Here is a 19677-nt window from a genome sequence, read left to right on the forward strand (position 1 = left end):
TGTAATTCAGGGCCTGAGAAGATTGGGAACTACCCAACTCCAAGGAGGTGAAAGTGTCAGAACTTGGATATGACATCTGAAAATTACTGTTTCAAGAAAATTCTATTGAAAAAATACAAATAAAAGGCCCTTGGTCTTCAAGGATCTAGAAAAGGGTGGGGAACAAGAAAGTGTCTAACATAACTAGGGAGATAGAAAATTTCACAGGCCCTGGCTGGGTTAGGGGTTTAATCCCCAGTCAGGACACGTGCAGGAATTAACCAATAAATGCATGGGTTGGTGGAATGGTGGGTCGATGTTTCCTGTTCTAAAATCAATAAAAATTTTAAAGGAAAAGTTCACCAAAATGCATATGGTGCTCTACTGTGGAGCAGGTTTTACTCAGGCTTGGGTGTGAAATCCCCTAAAACTTAGACATCCAATCAAATTCTCATTCCAATCAAGAGTTGCTCACTCGTCGTCTTAGGGAGCTCTGGAATATTCCCCCGCCGGGCTGAGGGAGTCCTATGGAAATAGGCAGGAGGAGGGAAATAGAAAAAAGGCCTGTGGGTATTCTAGGCTCCTGTGTTCCAAAAATTGAGAAAGGGAAAGCCTAAATAAGCCTCAGGGACCTTGCATAGAAGGTCTAGCCAGCTTTGGCAGCAATCTCAGCTCTATAAATAGGGGGCCACCAGGGAGGGTGGAGTTCCTCAGATCATTCACGGCCCCTGGCTCTAAAAAGGATGAAGGTGGTAGATCGCATACTGCTAGAGCCAAAATTGTGCGTGCCACTCTTACACAGAGCTGTAGGGGAAAGAAAGGAGCTTGGCAGGATTTCCTCCCCCCAAAACCAAGAAATGAGCTCTGAGGAGAGCTCCGCTTCATCACCCTCCCTGGAGAAGGAAGACACAGTGGAAAACTATTTCTGTAGAGTGCTTTATAAACCAAAGCTCAAACAAGAGGTGGAGGTTGGAGACCCGGGGAGCTGAATCACAGAAAGATTCCAGCCTTCCCCTCACATACTTGTCTCACAGCAAGCCTCATTGAACACACCTTGGACCTAACATGTCAGGTTTTTCACTGTTGTCCTCTTCTGGGCCTCAGGGTCGGGGAGTTCCTTTATCAGAAGGGAATGAAGGGAATCTCCATCACCGGTCCCGCCAGTTGGGCCAGCTCAGTCTGAGGCTTCCATCTTGCTTCCCCGGGGCACAAGGAATATGGCCCCATCAGCAGCCTGTTGCAACGCATACTCTTCCGGGGAGTAGTTGTTGCCAGCTTCATCCCGAAGGTGCTGGAAAATGTCACGGTACAGCTCGGCCAGCTGTTGGCGCATCACCTCCTAGGGGTCTGTCGGCCTCCCCACGGGCCCTGAGCAACCGCTCCCGCTCACTGCCCAGCCGCTCCCGCGCCCGCTCCAGCTGCACGATGGTTTCCAGCTTTCTCTTGCGACAGTTCTGGGCAGCCACCTTATTCTTGCCCCGCCGTCGAATGTCCCGGACTAGTGCCAGCTGGCTTTCTGTCAGCGGGTACCGTGCCAACAGCTCATTAAAGTCATCTACCGGCAGGTTGACAATCTTGTCCGTAGGGAAGGGGATCTTCATGGCCAGGGCCCGACGCTCATCCCGACTCCCTGCCTCCCCCCGTGCAGTGGGTTTGGCTCGCACAGGGCCTGAAGAGGGCTCTACGGCTAAGGGGGTCTCAGCAGGTGGCAAGGCATAACTGGGGTGGGCCAAGGAGTTGGGCATAAGTGAGTAGGGGTACTCCACCGGATACATCTCTACATACTCGCTACGCCGCCGACCAGCCTCTGTCCCCTCCAGCTCAAGAGATTCAGCATCACTATAGTTAAGGGATAATCCTGAGTCGGATTCTGGGTCTTCTTGAGGCTTGGGTGGCTCCGCTGGCAGCCCAATATCCAGGAGGGCTAAGGGGTCTGGGAGGGGTTCACTGAGCAGGCCTGAGAGGCTCAGTGGCTTGGAGACTGGGATGGCCATGTTGCCATAAGAATATGGGGGGTCTGGGACATGAGTTGAGGATACTGGGAGCTCATAAGGTGGTGGAGGAAGGGGGAAGCCAGCATCTGGGTGGATTGAGCAAGGACAGTAAGTTGGGAGTGGTGGGGGCCCAGGGTATGGGGCTGGGGCTGGAGGCTCAAACGACGGCTCACTTGGAGCATTTAGACCCTGCAAGAAAAGACATAAAAAGAGATTTGGAGACAGGCTGAGGAAGAGAACCAGCTCTCTCAGGACCAAGCTCGGTCCTTCTGAAAGACCCAGTGAGATAACAACAAAGGAACAAAAAGGCACTAAAAATCATTGAAAGCGTCTTGTAAAGTTGCAATGCAAGTCTTCCAAGAGGAAAGCAGTTTAAACAGGAATGGATATCACTGAGGACGGACTTCAGAAAGAACTAACATATGGAATCTCCTCCTCAGGAATTCTTACTAGGTTGAAATGGCTCATGTTTCTTTATTTCTTTCAGGAAGACAAGGAGTTGTTATCCAAGATGACCCCTCAGAACGCTTTCCTGCTGTGGTTATCTAGGGTCAAAGGGTCAAGTTCAGGTCCTGGCCATGCCCTGGGTGCCCAGCAGAGGGAGCTGCTGTGTGGGAGCAGGGCTTAGGGCAGATCCCGGGGGCCCATGTGTAGTGGTAGGGGAGAGAAAGGGTCAGGCGCAGAGCCAGTTCCATCTCACCCAGCTCCGGAGTGGGCAGCTGTGTCACCCTGGGGGCTAAGAGGCACCTTGGGGAGCCCGCGCCAGCTCTACCCTCCACTCTTCAGTCCCTCTGCCCCTGCCCAGGTGCAGAGAGGAGGAGAGAACATGCTAGAAACAGGGCCCCCAAACCACGTTGGGGAGCCACCCTGCTCTAGCCCAGCTGGGGACAAAGACCTTATTGTTAGGCCAACAGATACCCCTTTGTCCACTAGCAGGAGGAGAGGACCCTGGCATAGACTGACCCCCCTTCCTGAGGCCCTTGAACTACTGCTCAGCTACCTGGGGGAAAGGGGCCCAGCTGCTGAGGGCAGGGGGAGAAAATGAAGGGAGAAGACGAGCAGGATTGGAGGAAAGAGAGGTCAGAATAAAAGAAGGTGAGGAAGGGAAGGCGGGGCCGGAGGTGGGGTAGAGAGATGTGTGCAGAGTGGCTGCTGAGAGCATACATTCCCCAGTCAAATCCTTCCTTCCCCACCACTCCTGTCCCCTGCTCTTCCACACCCCTTCCCCTTAATGTTCTGGTCTAACATCCAGATCTCCCTTCTACTTCAGCCCTTCCTTTTCCCGTGCCTGGAACATTTCCAGCTTGAGACCCTGAGCCCTGCTTGTTCCAGCCCCCTGTCTCAGTCCCAGCGAGACTCTTTGTTTTTTTATTTTTCCCGGCCCCCGGGCCCCCCCCCCCCCCCGCCCCCAGCTCCACTCACCTGAAGCTCAGTGATGGACATGATCTCTTGCCAAGTCAGTTCCATCTCACCCAGCTCCGGAGTGGGCAGCTGTGTCACCCTGTTCCTGCTCTGCTGGGGAGGACACGGGGGCATCCTACTGGGCCAGGGCCTGGTCCAGGGTCCCCCAAAACCCAAATGGCCCCAGCAACCTGTATCAAAGGAGAAATGGGGTTAGGGCTCTCCTACTAGGGGTCAGCAGTTTTATCCTGCCTGCCTCCAGAGAGAGGCTCCTTCCAATGTACCTGAGAGGAGAGACCTCACCTCCCCCCCCCCCCTCACGCTAGACTCATCAACCAGCTCCTCAAGCTAGAACGTCTTTCTCTGCAGGGTGACCTCCACCTCCTCTGCTATGGCTGTAGGCAGTTCCTTTGGGAGCACATTAGGTCTTTACCCTTTTTTTCAGACAAGATGCCTTCTCTTTACCCTATTTCTTTCTCCCCAAAACTGTATCACTGGCTGGGGCAGAAGTCATGTCTTCTGGATTTTTCCTCCTCATTTTCTGAGGCAACATCAGGGATCACTCCTGCTTTCCTCCTCTGTTCTCAGTTTTAGGATCTCAGCCTTTTCTTCCCAAGATGAGAGTGAGTGCTTGGGGATCCCCAAGGAGTGTGTTGTGGGAAGAACCACGCAGACAGTCCCTCCCCTTCTCTGAGATATGGCCCAGGCCTGGTGCCTGATAGCTGCCCTGCCCTCTCCTCCTATCCTGGCCCTGGACTCCCTTGCCTGGGCCAGATAAGAGGTTTATCAGCTGCAAACAGCAGAGGAGGAATGGTCTCTGGAGTCACTGGACCTCTGCCCTGTGTCCCTGCAGGGTCATCTTGTCCATACCCCAACCCACAGCCAGGGACCTTTCCTCTTCCAAGGTAACAAAGATGTATTAAGCATTTGTCAAGAACTGTACTAGTGTTTTACAAGCATTCGTTTATGAGGCTGATTTTCACCAAGATCCTATAAGGTCCATTCAGACACTGAAACCCAAGCTGGTAAATAGCAGAGTCAGGTCTGGCACCTCTACTGACTGAGTCTACTCACGGCTAGTCTAATAGCCTATATCGCCTTCTAGGTGCCTTCTCACCCTCTGTCTCCATACCCCAAGCCTTTAATAGTGGTCTACATCATCGATTCTTTCTGTGGGATCTCAGTCTCTTTTTTCCTCTTTTAGGGAATATCTCTTTAGAACAGCAGTTCTCAATCTGTGGGTCGCGACCCCTTTGGCGGTCGAATGACCCTTTCACAGGGGTCGCCTCAGACCATCCTGCCTATCAGATATTTACATTACGATTCATAACAGTAGCAACATTACAGTTATGAAGTAGCAACGAAAATAATTTTATGCTTGGATCACAACATGAGGAACGGTATTTAAAGGGCCAGAAGGTTGAGAACCACTGCTTTAGAGCCTTGAATACGTATTCCCCTCCAGCCCCTTTTCTTTTGATCTGGGCTCTAGCTGCAGGTCTGCCACAAAGTAGCTGTGTGATGTTGGGCAAGTCATCGCACTTCTCTGAGCCTCTTTCCTCATTTGTAAAACTAGAGTGTTGGACAAGTGGAACTTGGAGATCCCTTTCTGCTTGGACAGCTTAACTTTCTCAGCAAACCCTCACCTCTGCCTTCATCTTCTCTCTGTCAGTCTTCTCCTTATCCTACCTCCCTATTCCCTGTCACCCGTTTTCCCTGCATCTGTTCTCCCTGCCTTCGGCAAGAAATTCTGAGTAAATTTGGCAGGGACCTCCTGATCTCTTAAGGCCGGACACTACTCCCTACTCCTGTCATATAAGTAGAAGCAGTCAGGCTAGGGGGAGGGGAAACATAGAAGAACAGAGGATGGGACGGGATGGGACGGAATGACCTCAAATTGCATGACCTTAGATTACCACAAGGATGGCCTATTTGGTTATGGAGTCCACTCTTCGAATCCCACAACATAATTAGAGAGAGCTGCAAATTATTCTTCAGAAAGAGGACCTCCTCCAGCCCCTGCCCCTACCCCCTTGTTCTATTGCCGTCCCCAGAGCTGAGAGTTGGTATAGGCACAGGCCCCTGGCCATTGGGCAGAGTGGGTGGGGTGTTTATGTCTGTCCAGGATGCCATTTCAACACCGGAAATCCACCCTCCCCCACCCAGGTTCTGAAGGAAATTGCCCAAAGGCAAAGTGAATGGAGAAGGGGTTTATGGGGCAGGGACATTGGCTCTTGCCTCACAGTCCTTCACACACCCACCTACCCCCACCCTTTGTCTCTCCTTATATCTTCCTAGGCCTGAGGCTTAGGTGCAATACTAAGATTCTGCCCTAGGAGGCAGGAGAAAGGTTCTCTGGCCTTCCAGATGCATGACCTTGGGCAAATTGCTTCTCGTTCAGTCTCTTCCATTTAATGGAAACAGGATGAAGAACCTCCTTACTGTGAGAGGCAGTAGATTATTTCTAGCTCAGGCACCACATTACCTGGGTACTCGTAAAAACAGAATCCTGAAAGCCACCCCAGACCTACTGAATTGAATTCATCAGTGCGGGTACCCAGCAATCAGCATTTTAACAAGTGCCCTGGTGTTTTTGAGACACACTAAACTGGTCCAACTGGCAAGTGGTCTCCAGGCTTCTCCTAGCTTCCGATCTTTGGCCCGGGCAACACTGGGTTCTGACTGCCCCAATGGCTGAGACTAGATATCAGCCTCTTCTCATGAAGACCAGGAGCTCAATCTCCACCTCACCCTAGGACAGGGAAATGAGAACCAGAAGGGAGCAGAGAGAAGCAAGAAGTTGGGGAAGGGGGAGTTGAGAGAACCTCGGCATCAGCTCTCTGATACAGTGGCAAGTTTGCACCAGGCCAAAGGGGAGGAGTATGTTTTTCCCTAGACACTCAATGATGGGGTGGCCTATATACCAAGCATAGGCCCCTTGAGTCTTCGGAGCCTACTCTCCTGAGGATCAGCCAGGGTGTAGCAGCCAGTGATATAAACCGGGGAAGAGAGTACAGTGAGAATTGGATCCAAAGAACATCACACACACGCACACACACAAGAACATCACAGAGGGTGCAGAAACTAGAGAATGCTGGGAAATGGAGTGGGACTCCCTGTGTCCCTTTTCTTTTTGAATAATCAGTTTCCACTTCCCAGTTTAGTGGTCACACAGCCATCTTACTCCCCAACATTGTGTATCAGGTAGGACTGGAGCCATCTCCAGGGACTATAATCCACCCTCTTTATTCTCATCCTGATGGTCCTGATGGTCGTACCCAGAAAGCTCTCATCACAGTCCCTGAGTACTCACAGAATGACACGGGGCTTTTTGCTTAGGGATACAGGAGGACCAGTTAGGGAGGGATGCTGGGGAGAGGAAGACATTTGGCCTCAACTGCTGCCTGGAGCTCTAACTGCCTTAACAAGGCAGAGGGGGCGCTTGCCTCTAGGAGCCTCTTCTGAGGCTTACTAGGCCACTCTACCTTTCCAGGTGTCAACAGAAGCAGTGAAAGAATGAAGAGAGATCAGTGAAACTTGGGGTGTGGAGTAGCCAGTGAGCAACCTACTTGGAGAGATTAGGAAGAATCCCCGAAGAGGGAGAGGGACACATAGATGAGGGAGAAACAAAGGGAATGGAGGAAAAGGAGATGGAGTTGATCAGAACGAGATTCAATCTCCTGAGGACATACATAACTCAAACAGGTGAACGGGAACAAGGGGGAGAGGACCATCCTGTCACATGGTCCCTAGACCCCAAACTGCAGTCCTTTGGGGGCCAATGACTAGAGTCCCAGCCCCAGCCCCTCTCCCCTTCCACTGCTTCCCTGCCCACTCCCTTTCTGCTGCCATGACTTCCAGTTACAAGGAACTACACTGGGGATGGGATCCTTCCGCTCCCCTCCAGTCCAAGCTGATCTCTATTGCCCAGAGAAGAGAAGGGCAAAGGGAGGCAAGAACTAGCACCCCACCCTCCCACCAGCACATCTTGCTGCAACAACACTTCCAATGTCTCCAATTCCTCAGCCTCCACCAAACCGTCCCAGCCGGCTGGACAGGGCAGCATGATGAAATGGCGAGGAGAAAGAATGGTACTTTCTCCTGGGAGTCTACGATCTTCTCCAGGGCAACTAGCCTGCTGAAGGGTTACTCAGGGTCATTCTCCAGCCCCTCAGGGGTGCCTCAGCGGACCACCGTCTGGTCCCCATCCACAGCCATTCAACCCAAGAATCCCAGAACACTCCAGAGCCATCTAGGTCTTCTCCCGGAGGAGTTCCCAAAGATGTCAAATTCCTAAACCAGGGGCAGCTTGGGAAGGTCTGATATCTCTTAAGAACATGCCAAAAGTTGGGTATTTCCTCCCTCTTCCTCCTCCGCCCCCCCAGCCTGTCCCTGGATCCCACTAGAATCCCCCTCCCACCCTGCCCCTCAGGCACCTGTGGCAGGCTCCAAGTTGGGTGCAGAGAGAGATGAGGCTCCAGGTGCTGTCTCTGGGGAGGCTGGGCCTGGGCTGACACCTCCTTCGCGAGGATCCCTGCTACCTCTGAGAACCTGGGAGGTCTGTGCCCCGCCCCCTGGCCATTGCTGAGCGCTGAGTCTGCAGGCTGAGCACTGAGCACTGAGCAGGGGAAGCTGCTGGGCGGTGCACCAGCCTCCTCTATGAAGCCCTCGGCCGGAGTTCTCGGTCCTTCCTCCAACCCTCCCCTTTCCCTGTGGCCCTCCTCTTCTCCTGCCCCTTCTGGCCAAGGGAGGAAACTTGAGCCCGGTGTGGTTTCTGCCCACACCCCACCCCCACTCTGATCCCAGCCAGCAGGGGCACACATGGCTTCAAGCCTCTCCCAGCCCTCCTTCTGAGCCCAGGAGTCCAGCCAGGTCTGTGTTTCTCCCATGCACATGAGTTCCAAGCGGGTGTTCCGCTCCAAAGTGACCTCTAAATGTTATACAAGCTGTAACCTCCTTCCCTCTGCTCGCTTGACTCTCTCAGGGACAGGGAAACTGAGTCATAGCAAGGTGGAAGGGTGCTGAAGAAAAGGGCCAGGTCTCTCGGCTGTTTAGGCAGGTGGGCATTTAGGGCTCTGCTTTTATTTAAGGAACACCTGGGTTCTGGGAAAGGGGTAGGGGAGCTATTTTGGGGAGAGGCAGCGGCTGCTTTGATGTGTCCTTTCACCTGTAGCCTTCTCCCCTCCCCCTACAGCCTCAGATGTCTAGGACAAAGGCCTCTTTCTTGGCCAGGTTTGTTGTCAGTGTGAGGGGAATTGGTGTGTGTGTGTGTGTGTGTGTGTGTGTGTGTGTGTGTGACATATTCACCTCCCTTAAAGGGGACCCCAGGTGCCCTCTGTCCTCCTTTCTCCCAGGCAAGGCACCCCAACCACAAGGCAGCCACATACCCTGGGCAGGCCAAGGCATGTGTGTAGGATATCAGCTCTGTGTCAGGTTAGAAAGTACCCCTAGAAGTCACTCTTCATCCCTTTGCCTTCAACCCGCAACCCAAGTCCCAGGCCAAACATCTCTCTCCAGAGACTAGGAGAAAAGAACCTTGCTTCCTCCTAGCTCTTAGTGGCTTTCAGCTCTAAGGAAAGTCCTTCCTATGTCTACCTTCAGTCCTTACAGCTGCAACTTACCCTTTTCCTCTAATTCTTTTTTCATATGGTGCTCAAGTTAAATTGGAAACAGTTAAAGACTGGGGAGGCAGACAGATGCCACCCCAAAGCAGGTCTGGCATTCAGCCAGTATTCTCTGATAGGATTGTGTTCACTGTTAAAACAATGAAAATGTTCTGTCCCAGTTGATAAAGAATAGCTGCTGGGAACCCTCCAAATATTCCCCACCACCACATCAGCCACCCCAGTTCTCTCTCAGGGCCCCCCACAACCCAGCAATACAACTAAGCAATTCAAGAGGCAATGGAGGCAATACAATACCACCTCGTTTCAGCCTCCCTGCAGCCTGTGTGTGGAATGTATCAATGCTCATGCCAAACCTCTGGTTAAATGTTTTGAATTCCATCCTTATCCCAGGAAATTATGATTCTACATGTATGATCTATGTAGGACAGGAGGTGACCCAGGGCTTCATTGCATGTTACGTGTGGGTTCAGAATCTCTTGATGACTTGGACATGAATCTGGGTCACAAACTCGCACATTCAGATATAGCTCTCTCACTTGCATACTTATTTGGGCACCTCACAGGGGATTAGGAGTGGTGATAGTCACACTGATGGCTGATTAAATAATGATATCAGGCTATAGCTAGTCAACAAACATTTATTGAATGAAAACTACCAGTCGGGATACTGTGGCATTGTAGATACAACTATGGATACACAAACCTATTCATTTATTCATTCATTCAACAAATATTTATTGACTGTCTACTGTGGGTCACACTCCAGGAACACAAAGATGAGTAAGACAGTCCATGTCCTCATTCATACTCTAGCCGGGGAATTACACTAATAAAGTTCTGTAGCCCTAGCTGGTTTGGCTCAGTGGGTAGAGCGTCGGCCTGCAGACTGAAGGATCCCAGGTTCGATTCCAGTCAAGGGCACATGCCCAGGTTGTGGGCTCGATCCCCAGTGGGGGGAGTGCAGGAGGCAACTGATCAATGATTCTCTCTCATTATTGATGTTTCTCTCTCTCTCTCCCTCTCCCTTCCTCTCTGAAATCAATAAAATATATATTTTTAAAAATAAATAAAATTCTATAGAAAGTACTATGAAACTGAATTTCTGTTTGGTGAAATTCAAAGAAGACTTCACAGAGGGGGTGAAAATTAAGCTGAGCTGTGGAGAATGACTCGGGGTTCACCAGGCAGAGAAGGGGAGAAGGTTATTCCAAGCAAAGGTGTGAAGGCACAGAGGCATAAAACACAGCCTAGGACTTTGGGTGGGTGTAGGGGTAAGATGTAGTAGAAGATAAGCCTGGGAGGTTTGACTGGGGCTAGATTGTAAACGATCTTGAAAGTCAAGCTAGGGAGGTTGTATTTCATCCTGTAAGCAATAGGCATTCATAGAAGCATTTGAAGCAGTTTACTACTCATTAGGGGGACAGACATGGACAGGTAGGCTGAGCGAAGTGAATAAGCAGCCTTCACTCAGGCAACGAGTAGGGCGGAGGTGTCTCTCCTACCTTCCCCTCACTCCCCTCCTGTAAAAAGAGGCCGTTACTGCGGTTCCCAGGCTGTGTGCTGCCTCCAAACACCCTTTACAGCCCTTGGGGTGAGAATAGCTCCTTTAGCTCCCTCCTCTCAGATTTCTCGTGTCCAGAGTCAACCCCCTTCTACCTTAAGTCTCCTTTGCTTAATGTAAGATTAACAGGGGATTAGGAGCCTGAATGGGTTGGATAGTGCCTGTGGCTTGGCAAGGTACGATACCTAAGATTTTCTTATCCCTCAAGATTCCCCCTCTTCAGCAAAGGTAGCAGAGACAGAACATGGAGAAAAATGTGGCCACGTATCTTTACTACTATACCATTCCCCATCCCTGCTACTCACCCACCCTCCAAAGACTGACTTCTTGTCATACCCCTGCTCCATCCACCCCCACCCTCACTCAAAAGCGTGTGCACACCACCACCAGCATCAGGTCAAGCCACAAGCAATGTTGCCAAACACCCCAAGGGGTTATGCAACCAGCTTCCCGAGTAGGGTAGGGCGGGTAGAGGTGGAACCAGGGGAGGGCTTGGGTCCCAGAAGGAGCTGGCTGTCTTGCCTGCTTGCCTGCTGGTCTGACCGCAGTGGCCCCAGGGGGCGGGGGCAGGGCTGTCCCTTTATCAGTGCCCTGCAGTGTTGCACCCGCCACCCCCTGGCTTCCTCTCTCAACAGACGGAAAGAGGAGGCAGCCACAGGGCCTAGGGGAGGGGTGGGTGTTATCCTAGGCAGCAGAGCCTGGCGGTTACCCGGATGGCAGGAGTAGGTAGTGGAGGAGGTCTGGGACCAGGGAATAGTGAGGCCCCTCTTAAGGAAGTAAGTGGTGGGGGAAAGAGGGGATATAAACTGAGGCCCAGATGGTGGGGTCAGACCTCTTAAGCCATCCATTGTTTTCCCCTTGTGTTCTAGTTGGGTAAGGATAAGATAGAAAAGTCATTGAGGAAGTTCCTTTCCACAGATAAGAATTCTTAGAGGATTGACTCAGGAGTTGAGGGGACACTGAGCCCCACGCTCAGACCAAAACAGCTTGCTGTTGTCAAGAGTCCAGGGAGTTGTAGGATTGAGGTTCCCACACCTGGTATTTAAGACTTATGCCCTGCTAGCAGAGACCAGCACTGAACCTAAAATAGATGAAGGCTGATAGGTGAGTCCAGAATAACCCAGAAGAAATAACCCCTTAACTCTAAATCTGGAGAGAGGAGTTGGTTGCATGGCATATAGTAGAACGAGAGAGGACCAGATCTTGAGTTTTAAGACCTGAATTTGAATCCCTGTATTTATTAGTGATGTGGCTTTGAGCAACCCAACCTTTCTGAGTTGTTTCCTCACCTGAGAAATGGAGATAATGATGTTAACACCTATTTAGTGGAGTTGTTGCGAAGATAAAATGAAATCAATGAGAAAGTGACTCTAACCTGGCCGGTGCTGCTCAGTGGTTGAGCATCAAGCTATGAACCCCGAGGTTACCAGTTTGATTCCTGGTCAGGGCATATGCCTGGGTTGCGGGCTTTATCCCCAGTATGGGGCATGCAGGAGGCAGCCGACCAGTGATTCTCTCTCATCATTGATGTTTCTCTCTCCCTCTCTCCCTCTCCCTTCCTCCCTGAAATCAATAAACAAAAATATTTTTTTTAAAAAAAGAAAGTGACTCTGTTATGATTTAGATGGAGGCTTATAAACCTGGAGGCCAGGGTGCCTCAGGGGCTTGAGGAACTGAGAACAGTCTATCTGGAAGCCAGATTCTGATAGAAACATGCTTGGGACAGACAGAACTAAAGCCAGTGGGCAGCCAATTCTGGGAGAGAACCAGCACTAGAATGCAACAGTGTTGGGGGGCCATGGGGTAAGGACGGTAGCAAGACTTCCAGGAACCAGCCCGCAGGCCATGGTTCTCCCACCCCAGCAATATTGGGCAGGGCCGGTTTTAGCCACACAACGGGCACAGTGCCAGCCTTATGGGCTTCAGTCATCTTCCAGGAACCCCAGAACCCCTACCCTCACCCTATCCTGTTGCAATCCTCTGCAATGGGCAGAGCTGCCTAGGAAGTCCCGCCCTCTGCTCCATAGAGCATAGAAGGCTTGATGCCTGTTTATTTCCTCCTTTTCAAGGCATCCTATTTATTCCAGCCTATCTTTGCTCCTGCTGCTCCCTCCAGCAGAATACTCTCCTCGGCCCTATCTACCAACCTGAGGTCATATGGAGTGGAAGAGAGGTCTGGGTTGGAGTCTCAGCTCTCCACTTAGCAGTGTGGATTTGGGCAAATTATTTAACCTCTTTGAGCCTCAGTTTCCCCTTGGTTTCCATCACAGGTTCCTGTGAGGGATCAGATGAGACAATGTACATACTGTGCTTATTCAGGAAGTATGCTCATGTTGATTCCCTTCCTCTGATCCACTCTCCAAGGCCCAGTTCAGTTCAACTTTATCTTTGCAGCACTTTTACTGGCTACCTCAGGCCATACACATATTTCTCTTGTCTAACTCCTTTTGTAATTATTATATATACCAGAGAATTAATTACCTCATTTAAATATTTTCTTTTCTAATTGAACCATATTGTGTCTTATTATATCATCCTGTAATAGTGATAGTATAAACTGTATTGTACAAAATTTGTCTCAAATACTATAGTATAATGGTTAAGAGCATGAGTTTTATAGTCAGAAAGGCCTGAACTCAAATCTTGCTCACTTTGAGATGTCAAGTTCTTTAATATCTGAGGACTTATTTTTACCCATCTGTAATTTGGGGATAATAATAATAATAATAATAATAATAATAATAATACTTATCTTACATGTTATTGTGAGAAGTAAATGAGTTAAAAACTGGGTTTATATGTTTAATTCAGTGATTCAGGGCCTTGGATATAGTAAGCATTGTTAAATGGCACATACAGGGTGGAGCAAAGTAGGTTTACAGTTGTTTGTATGAAAAATAATATAATAATTAATAAATAATAATACAAGAATAACTCTGTGGCCCCAGCTGGTTTGGCTAAGTGGATAGAATGTTGGCCTGTGGACTGAAGCGTCCCAGGTTCAATTCCGGTCAAGGGCACATGCCTGGGTTGCAGGTTCAATCCCCAGTAGGGGGCATGCAGGAGGCAGCCGATCAGTGAATCTCATCATTGATGTTTCAATCTCTCTCTCCCTCTTCCTTCTTCTCTAAAATAATGAAAATATATTTTTTAGCCCTGGCTTGTTTTGCTCAGTGGATAGAGCGTCAGCCTGTGGTCTGAAGGGTCCCAGGTTCAATTCCGGTCAAGGGCACATGCCTGGGTTGCAGGCTTGATCCCCAGTGGGGGATGTGCAGAAGGTGGCCTATCAATGGTTCTCTCTCATCATTGATGTTCCTATCTCTCTCTCCCTCTTTCTTTTTTCTGAAATCAATAAAAATATTATTATATTATATATATATTTTAAAAAGAATAGACTCTGTGTTTTGTGTCCTTTCAACTGTAAACCTACTTTTGCCCCACCCTGTATATGGCACATTGCTATTAAATAATTAAATATATAGTAAATATATTAAATTAAATTGTTTAATAAACTTTTAAAAATATATTATTTTTATTGATTGCAGAGAGGCAAGGAGAGAGAGATAGAAACATCAATGATGAGAGAGAATCATTGATCGGTTGCCTCCTGCACGCTCCCCACAGGGGACCCAGCTGGAAACCCGGGCATATTCCCTTGGCTGGATCGAACCCAGGACCCTTCAGTCTGCAGGCAGATGCTTTATCCAATGAGCCAGACCAGGTAGGGCTTAATTTTATTTTTTAAATAATCCATCTACTTCCCTTCATGTCCAGAACTACAAACTTGCAAAAATTGTTAACTTACTTGCTTCCCCTCCATTGAATTTTCTTAGAAAAAAAACACACAAAACAATTTATGTTAAATCCAAAAATTTAGTTTCTCCACATCTATACCTGGGCAGCTAAATATTGATGGAGAAAAATCTCAGAATCTTGCCTGCAACCCTGGCATGTGCCCTTAATTGGAATTGCTGACTAGTATCACTTTTCAATTTATGCTACCAAAACTCAACATTTCCAAATAATTCTACATTTTCCTGGCAAATTCTCTTTTCTATTCTGCTCAATAACTATTTCACACCTTCTTTCTTCTAAAATTTTCAACACCTCCTCCACTTCTCTCTCAGCAGATGACCTTGTCTCATATTTCATTGATAGAATAGATGCAATTAGATGAGACTGCCTTATTTAATACCAAACCCATCAGCTTACTTGCATCTATTCCCACATGCTTGGCCTTCTACCTTATCAAGATGAAAGAAGTATCCCAAGCCCGGCTGGCATGGCTCAGTGGTTGAGCATCAACCTGTGAACTAGGAGGTAGAGGTTCAATTCCTGGTCAGGGCACATGCCCGGCTTGTGGGCTCAATCCCCAGTGTGGGATCAAGTGTGCAGGAGGCAGCTGATCGATGATTCTCTCTCATCATTTATATTTCTGTCTCTTTCTCCCTTCCTCTCTGAAATCAATATATATATACATGTGTTTTTAAAAGTATCCCTGTTCCTGAGTAAGGCCAAATCCTTTTAGCTCTGTAAAGAGGTGAGGAAATTAGATTCCTGTGAATGCATAGCTAACATTCAATTCCACACCACAGCAAGGTTGCTCTCTATACAGCTGACTAGGTGGGCTCAGTGCTGAGAAAGAGTGAGAAAATAATTCAGAGGTAGGACTGAATCACAAGGTGCAGTCTTAAGAGTTCATCCAGGTAGAACTCCCAACCCATTCCCTCAGATGGAAGCAGCAGCTATATACCTTAGGAAGCTTCCTTTTTGTGGTCTTAAGTTTCATTGTAGTCGTATGTTGGGGAGACACTTCTATACCTCAGAGATAAGGACAGATTGCTGCTAGGTCAAAAGATGCTACCTTCTTCTCTTTTCTCCTGAAGTCCTACTTCACTGTTAGCGACTGCCCCACTGAACACCCAAGACTTAAGATGTCCTCACCAATAGTCTCGTGGAGGACATGTGCCCACGTCTCCAGGCCAACAGCTGTAGTTGCCAATATTCTGCTGTCTGTGATTACCACTTTTTGTGCTGTTTCCCATTCAGTAATCAATGATTGCTTTAGCAAGAGGCAGAGCAAGCAGGGGGAGGGGTTAGGGTTGATCAGTGGTTAGCACCTAATCTAGGTGAACTGTATGTGGCCCTAGGTAACTTGAATCACTTCTGAGTCTCTGGTTTCACCCTAAAGTGGAAAAACAAAACAACATAAGCCTCCCTCACTATGTCTGTGGGTATCCTATCTAACAAAGAGGGAATATGCTAATTGACCGTCACACCCTCACAAGATGGCAGTGCCCACAGCTACAAGATGGCGGCACCCAGTCCCATTAGCCCTGCCTCATCCAGCCGGAGTCCCCCAGTCCCTTCAGCCCCGCAGGGAAAGACAGTTGGGGGTGATCAGGCCGGCAGGGGAGCAGTTAGGCATCAATCAGGCTGGCAGGGGAGCGATTAGCGTGTGATCAGGCTGGCAGGCAGGCGAGTAGTTTGGAGCCAGCAGTCCCAGATTGTGAGAGGGATGTCCGATTGCTGGTTTAGGCTGGATCCTGCAGTGGTCCCAGATTGGAGAGGGTGCAGGCTGGGCTAAGGGACCCCCCCACCCCCTCTGCCACCGTGCATGAATTTCATGCACCAGGCCTCCAGTATATGAAATAAGGCTCCTTCTACACCTGGGTTGATGGGTTGATGGGTTAATGTTAGGGTTAAGGTGACCAGAGATAGAAACGCTGATTTTTCTTCTTTTTAAAAAATCTTTAATTGTTGAAAGTATTACAGATGTCCATTCCCCCCTCCCCATTTGACCCCTTCTAGCCTGCACTGCCCTCCCCACCCCCCCAGGCCTTCACCACACTATTGTCTGTGTCCATGGGTTATGCATATATGCATATAAATTCTTTGGTTAATCTCTTTCCACCCTCCAACTCATTCACCTACCCCCACCTTCCCTCTGAGATTCTACAGTCTGTTCCATGTTTCTATGTTTCTGGGTCTATTTTGTTCATCGGTTTACTTTGTCCTTTAGATTCTGTAGTTTCCACTTAATCCGCCACCATTTCTGATTTTTCTTCTTTAAGAAGATCTGACTCTCAGCTTGAATGCTCAGAAGTTGATTTGGTCAAATAATTTATCTTGTGAGAAATCATTTATGCTGACCAAACTTGAAAGAGCATATGGTTGATTTACATAAAACTTCCAGTGGCCTAGACAATCCTGTTGGCTGATCAAAATATTTGACCATTTGGAAGTCAAATATAATAATTATATTATATTTAATTGGATATAATATAGGATTGTCTATATTATATTCAATATAATAGGATTGTCTATCAGACCATCAAACCTCAGAGGGAAGGCAGGGGAGGGTGGGGGGAAGGGGGAGAGATCAACCAAAGGACTTGTGTGCATGCATATAAGCATAACCAATGGACACAGACACTAGGTGGGTGAGGGCACGAGCGGGGAGTGCGGGGGGTGGGGGGGCGGGGTGGCAATAGGGGGATAAGGACACATATGTAATACCTTAATCAATAAAGAAAAAAATTTTTAAAATATATTTGACCATTTGGAAGTCAAATATAATAATGAAAAGGTTGTTTAGTGAACAATAGGAATTAGTTGGATTTTTTTAAAATCCTCACTTGATATTTTTTCATTTATTTTATTTTACTTTATTTTAAACTTAGCTTTACTTTTTTAAAAATATATTTTATTTTTAATATATTTTATTGATTTTTTACAGAGAGGAAGGGAGAGGGATAGAGAGTTAGAAACATCGATGAGAGAGAAACATCAATCAGCTGCCTCCTGCACACCCCCCACTGGGGAAGCACCCGCAACCAAGGCACATGCCCTTGACTGGAATTGAACCTGGGACCCTTGAGTCCGCAGGCTGATGCTCTATCCACTGAGCCAAGCCAATCAGGGCTTAGCTTTACTTTTTAAAAAAAATATATTTTTTTTTATTGATTTCAGAGAGGGAGAGAGAGAGAGAGACATCAATGATGAGCCAGAATCATTGATTGACTGTCTCCTGCATGCCCCCATACTGAGGATCGAGCCTGTAACCCAGACATGTGCTCTTGACTGGGGTCAAACCCGGGACCCTTCGGTCTGCAGGTTGATGCTCTATCCATTGAGCCAAATTGGCTAGGGCTAGTTGGATACTTTTAATGGCTAATAGAACTGCATCCACATATTTTATAAATATATAAAACTAGGGGCCCTGTGCATGAATTCGTGCACCTTGAAAAGAACTGTGGGCCATGAGGCTGTGGTGGGCACAGTGGCGGGTCTTGGCCCATCCTCCGTGCCCCCGCCTGGCCCTCCCACCATGTCCCCAGTCCCCTGTCTGCCAGCAGCCACGCTCCTGCCGCCATCCTCCCATGCACTGCCGGCACTGGCCCCACTCACACCTGCTGACAGCGCAGAGCAATTGGGGCTGGTGCCAGCAGCAGGGGCGAGTGGCAGTTGCTGCCCCGATCGCCCCTCAGGAGCAGGGGTAGGTGGAGAAGCCCTTAGGGGTGATCGGGGCCAGCAGCCACCACTTGCACATGCTGACAGCTCCAAGCGATCAGGGCTGGTGCTGGGTGCCAGCAGTGGGTACAAGCGGGCCCAGCACTGACAACAGGTGCAAGAGGCGGGTGGAACCGCGGCACGCGGGAGCAAAGAATTTGCAGTAACCACCAGAGGCTCCCCCTGATGGCAGTGACCAGTGCCCCACCTTGGTCTGGTGCTCCCGCTCACCTGCTCCATCATCCCACTGCAGTTGATGCCCACCATGTTCTGCGTGCACCCCCTAGTGGTCAGTGCACATCATAGCTAACAGTTGTTCGGTTGATCGGCTGTTTGGTCTATTTGCATATTAGCCTTTTATTATATAGGATATTCACTTGGGTTGGCCAAACAAGGAATCTTCTTTCTATAAATGTCATTAGAGAAATATTGACTTTTTTTTTTGGTTGGAGGGGGAATTCTATTCAGACAACCTCCCCCTTCTATGAAGACAAGGTACAATTCAACTGATTGGGTTTCAGCTCCAGCTTCAGCTCCAAGTTAATATAATTGATTCTGTTTATGTTCCCTCCAGCCATTTTATTTTAATTGATTGGATTAGAGTTTGATTGTGTTAGGGCTCCAGCCATTTTACTTTAGGTGATTACGTAGGCTACTAGAGCTTTAGATATACTGTATTGATAGAATTATGCTTTCCTGAAACTACACCAAGTCATTTACTACTTTCACATATGGCTGATCTCACCCATTACACTTTGACTTTTTCTAATTTCACTTGTACACAATCTTTTGGCTGTATTTTCCTACTGTTACTATTTTGTGTTCACTGCAACCTGAAGAATTGCAATGGCTTCCCAGGTGGTTTTTCTGCCTTCATCTCTCCTCGAATCCTCCTTTTTTTTTTTTTTTAAAAAAAAAAAAAGCAACACATATATATTTTTTTATTGATTTCAGGGAGGATGGTGAGGGAGAGAGAGATAGAAACATCAATGATGAGAGCGAATCATTGATTGGCTGCCTCCTGCACACCCCCACTGGGATCAAGCCTGAAACCTGGCCGAGAATTGAAACATGACCTCCTGGTTCACAGGTTGACGCTCAACCACTGAGCCACGCCGACTGGGCTCCTCTAATCCTTCTTGCACACAGTTGTCACACTAATCATCTTAAATTTTCTTCCATACAATCTACAAAATAGGAGAAAATACTTGCAATTCAGGTATCTGAAAAGGGTCTACTATCCAGACTATGTAAAGAACTCTCAAAAATACAAGCAAACTAACTTAAAAAAAAAAAGGATAAATAACCTGAGGAGATATTTCTCCAAAGAACATATACAAATCATTAGTTATTAGAGAAATGCGAATAAAAATCATAATGAAACACCATTTCACACCAACTAGGATAACCTTTTTAAAAATAGGAGAATAAGCCCTAACCGGTTTTGCTCAGTGGATAGAGCATTGGCCTGCGGACTGAAGAGTCCCAGGTTCGATTCCGGTCAAGGGCATGTACCTTGGTTGCGGGCACATCCCCAGGAGGGGGTGTGCAGGAGGCAGCTGATCGATGTTTCTCTCTCATTGATGTTTCTAACTCTCTATCC

At 48.4% G+C, this 19677-nt stretch overlaps 1 protein-coding gene across 1 annotated transcript; it reads right to left on the reverse strand.

The window, feature by feature from the left end:
* Positions 1 to 899: 899 nt before the first annotated feature.
* NFE2 (nuclear factor, erythroid 2) lies at positions 900 to 8052 on the reverse strand. Its single transcript, XM_023759694.1, is given in 4 exon segments — positions 900 to 1318; positions 1320 to 2162; positions 3396 to 3565; positions 7811 to 8052. Coding segments are annotated over 3 exon segments (1122 nt in total). The 5' UTR covers positions 3510 to 3565; positions 7811 to 8052; the 3' UTR covers positions 900 to 1153.
* Between the last annotated feature and the right edge of the window lie 11625 nt (positions 8053 to 19677).

Source organism: Myotis lucifugus, unplaced genomic scaffold (genome assembly GCF_000147115.1).
Source record: "Myotis lucifugus unplaced genomic scaffold, Myoluc2.0 scaffold_160, whole genome shotgun sequence".
Classification (NCBI taxonomy): Eukaryota; Metazoa; Chordata; class Mammalia; order Chiroptera; family Vespertilionidae; genus Myotis; species Myotis lucifugus.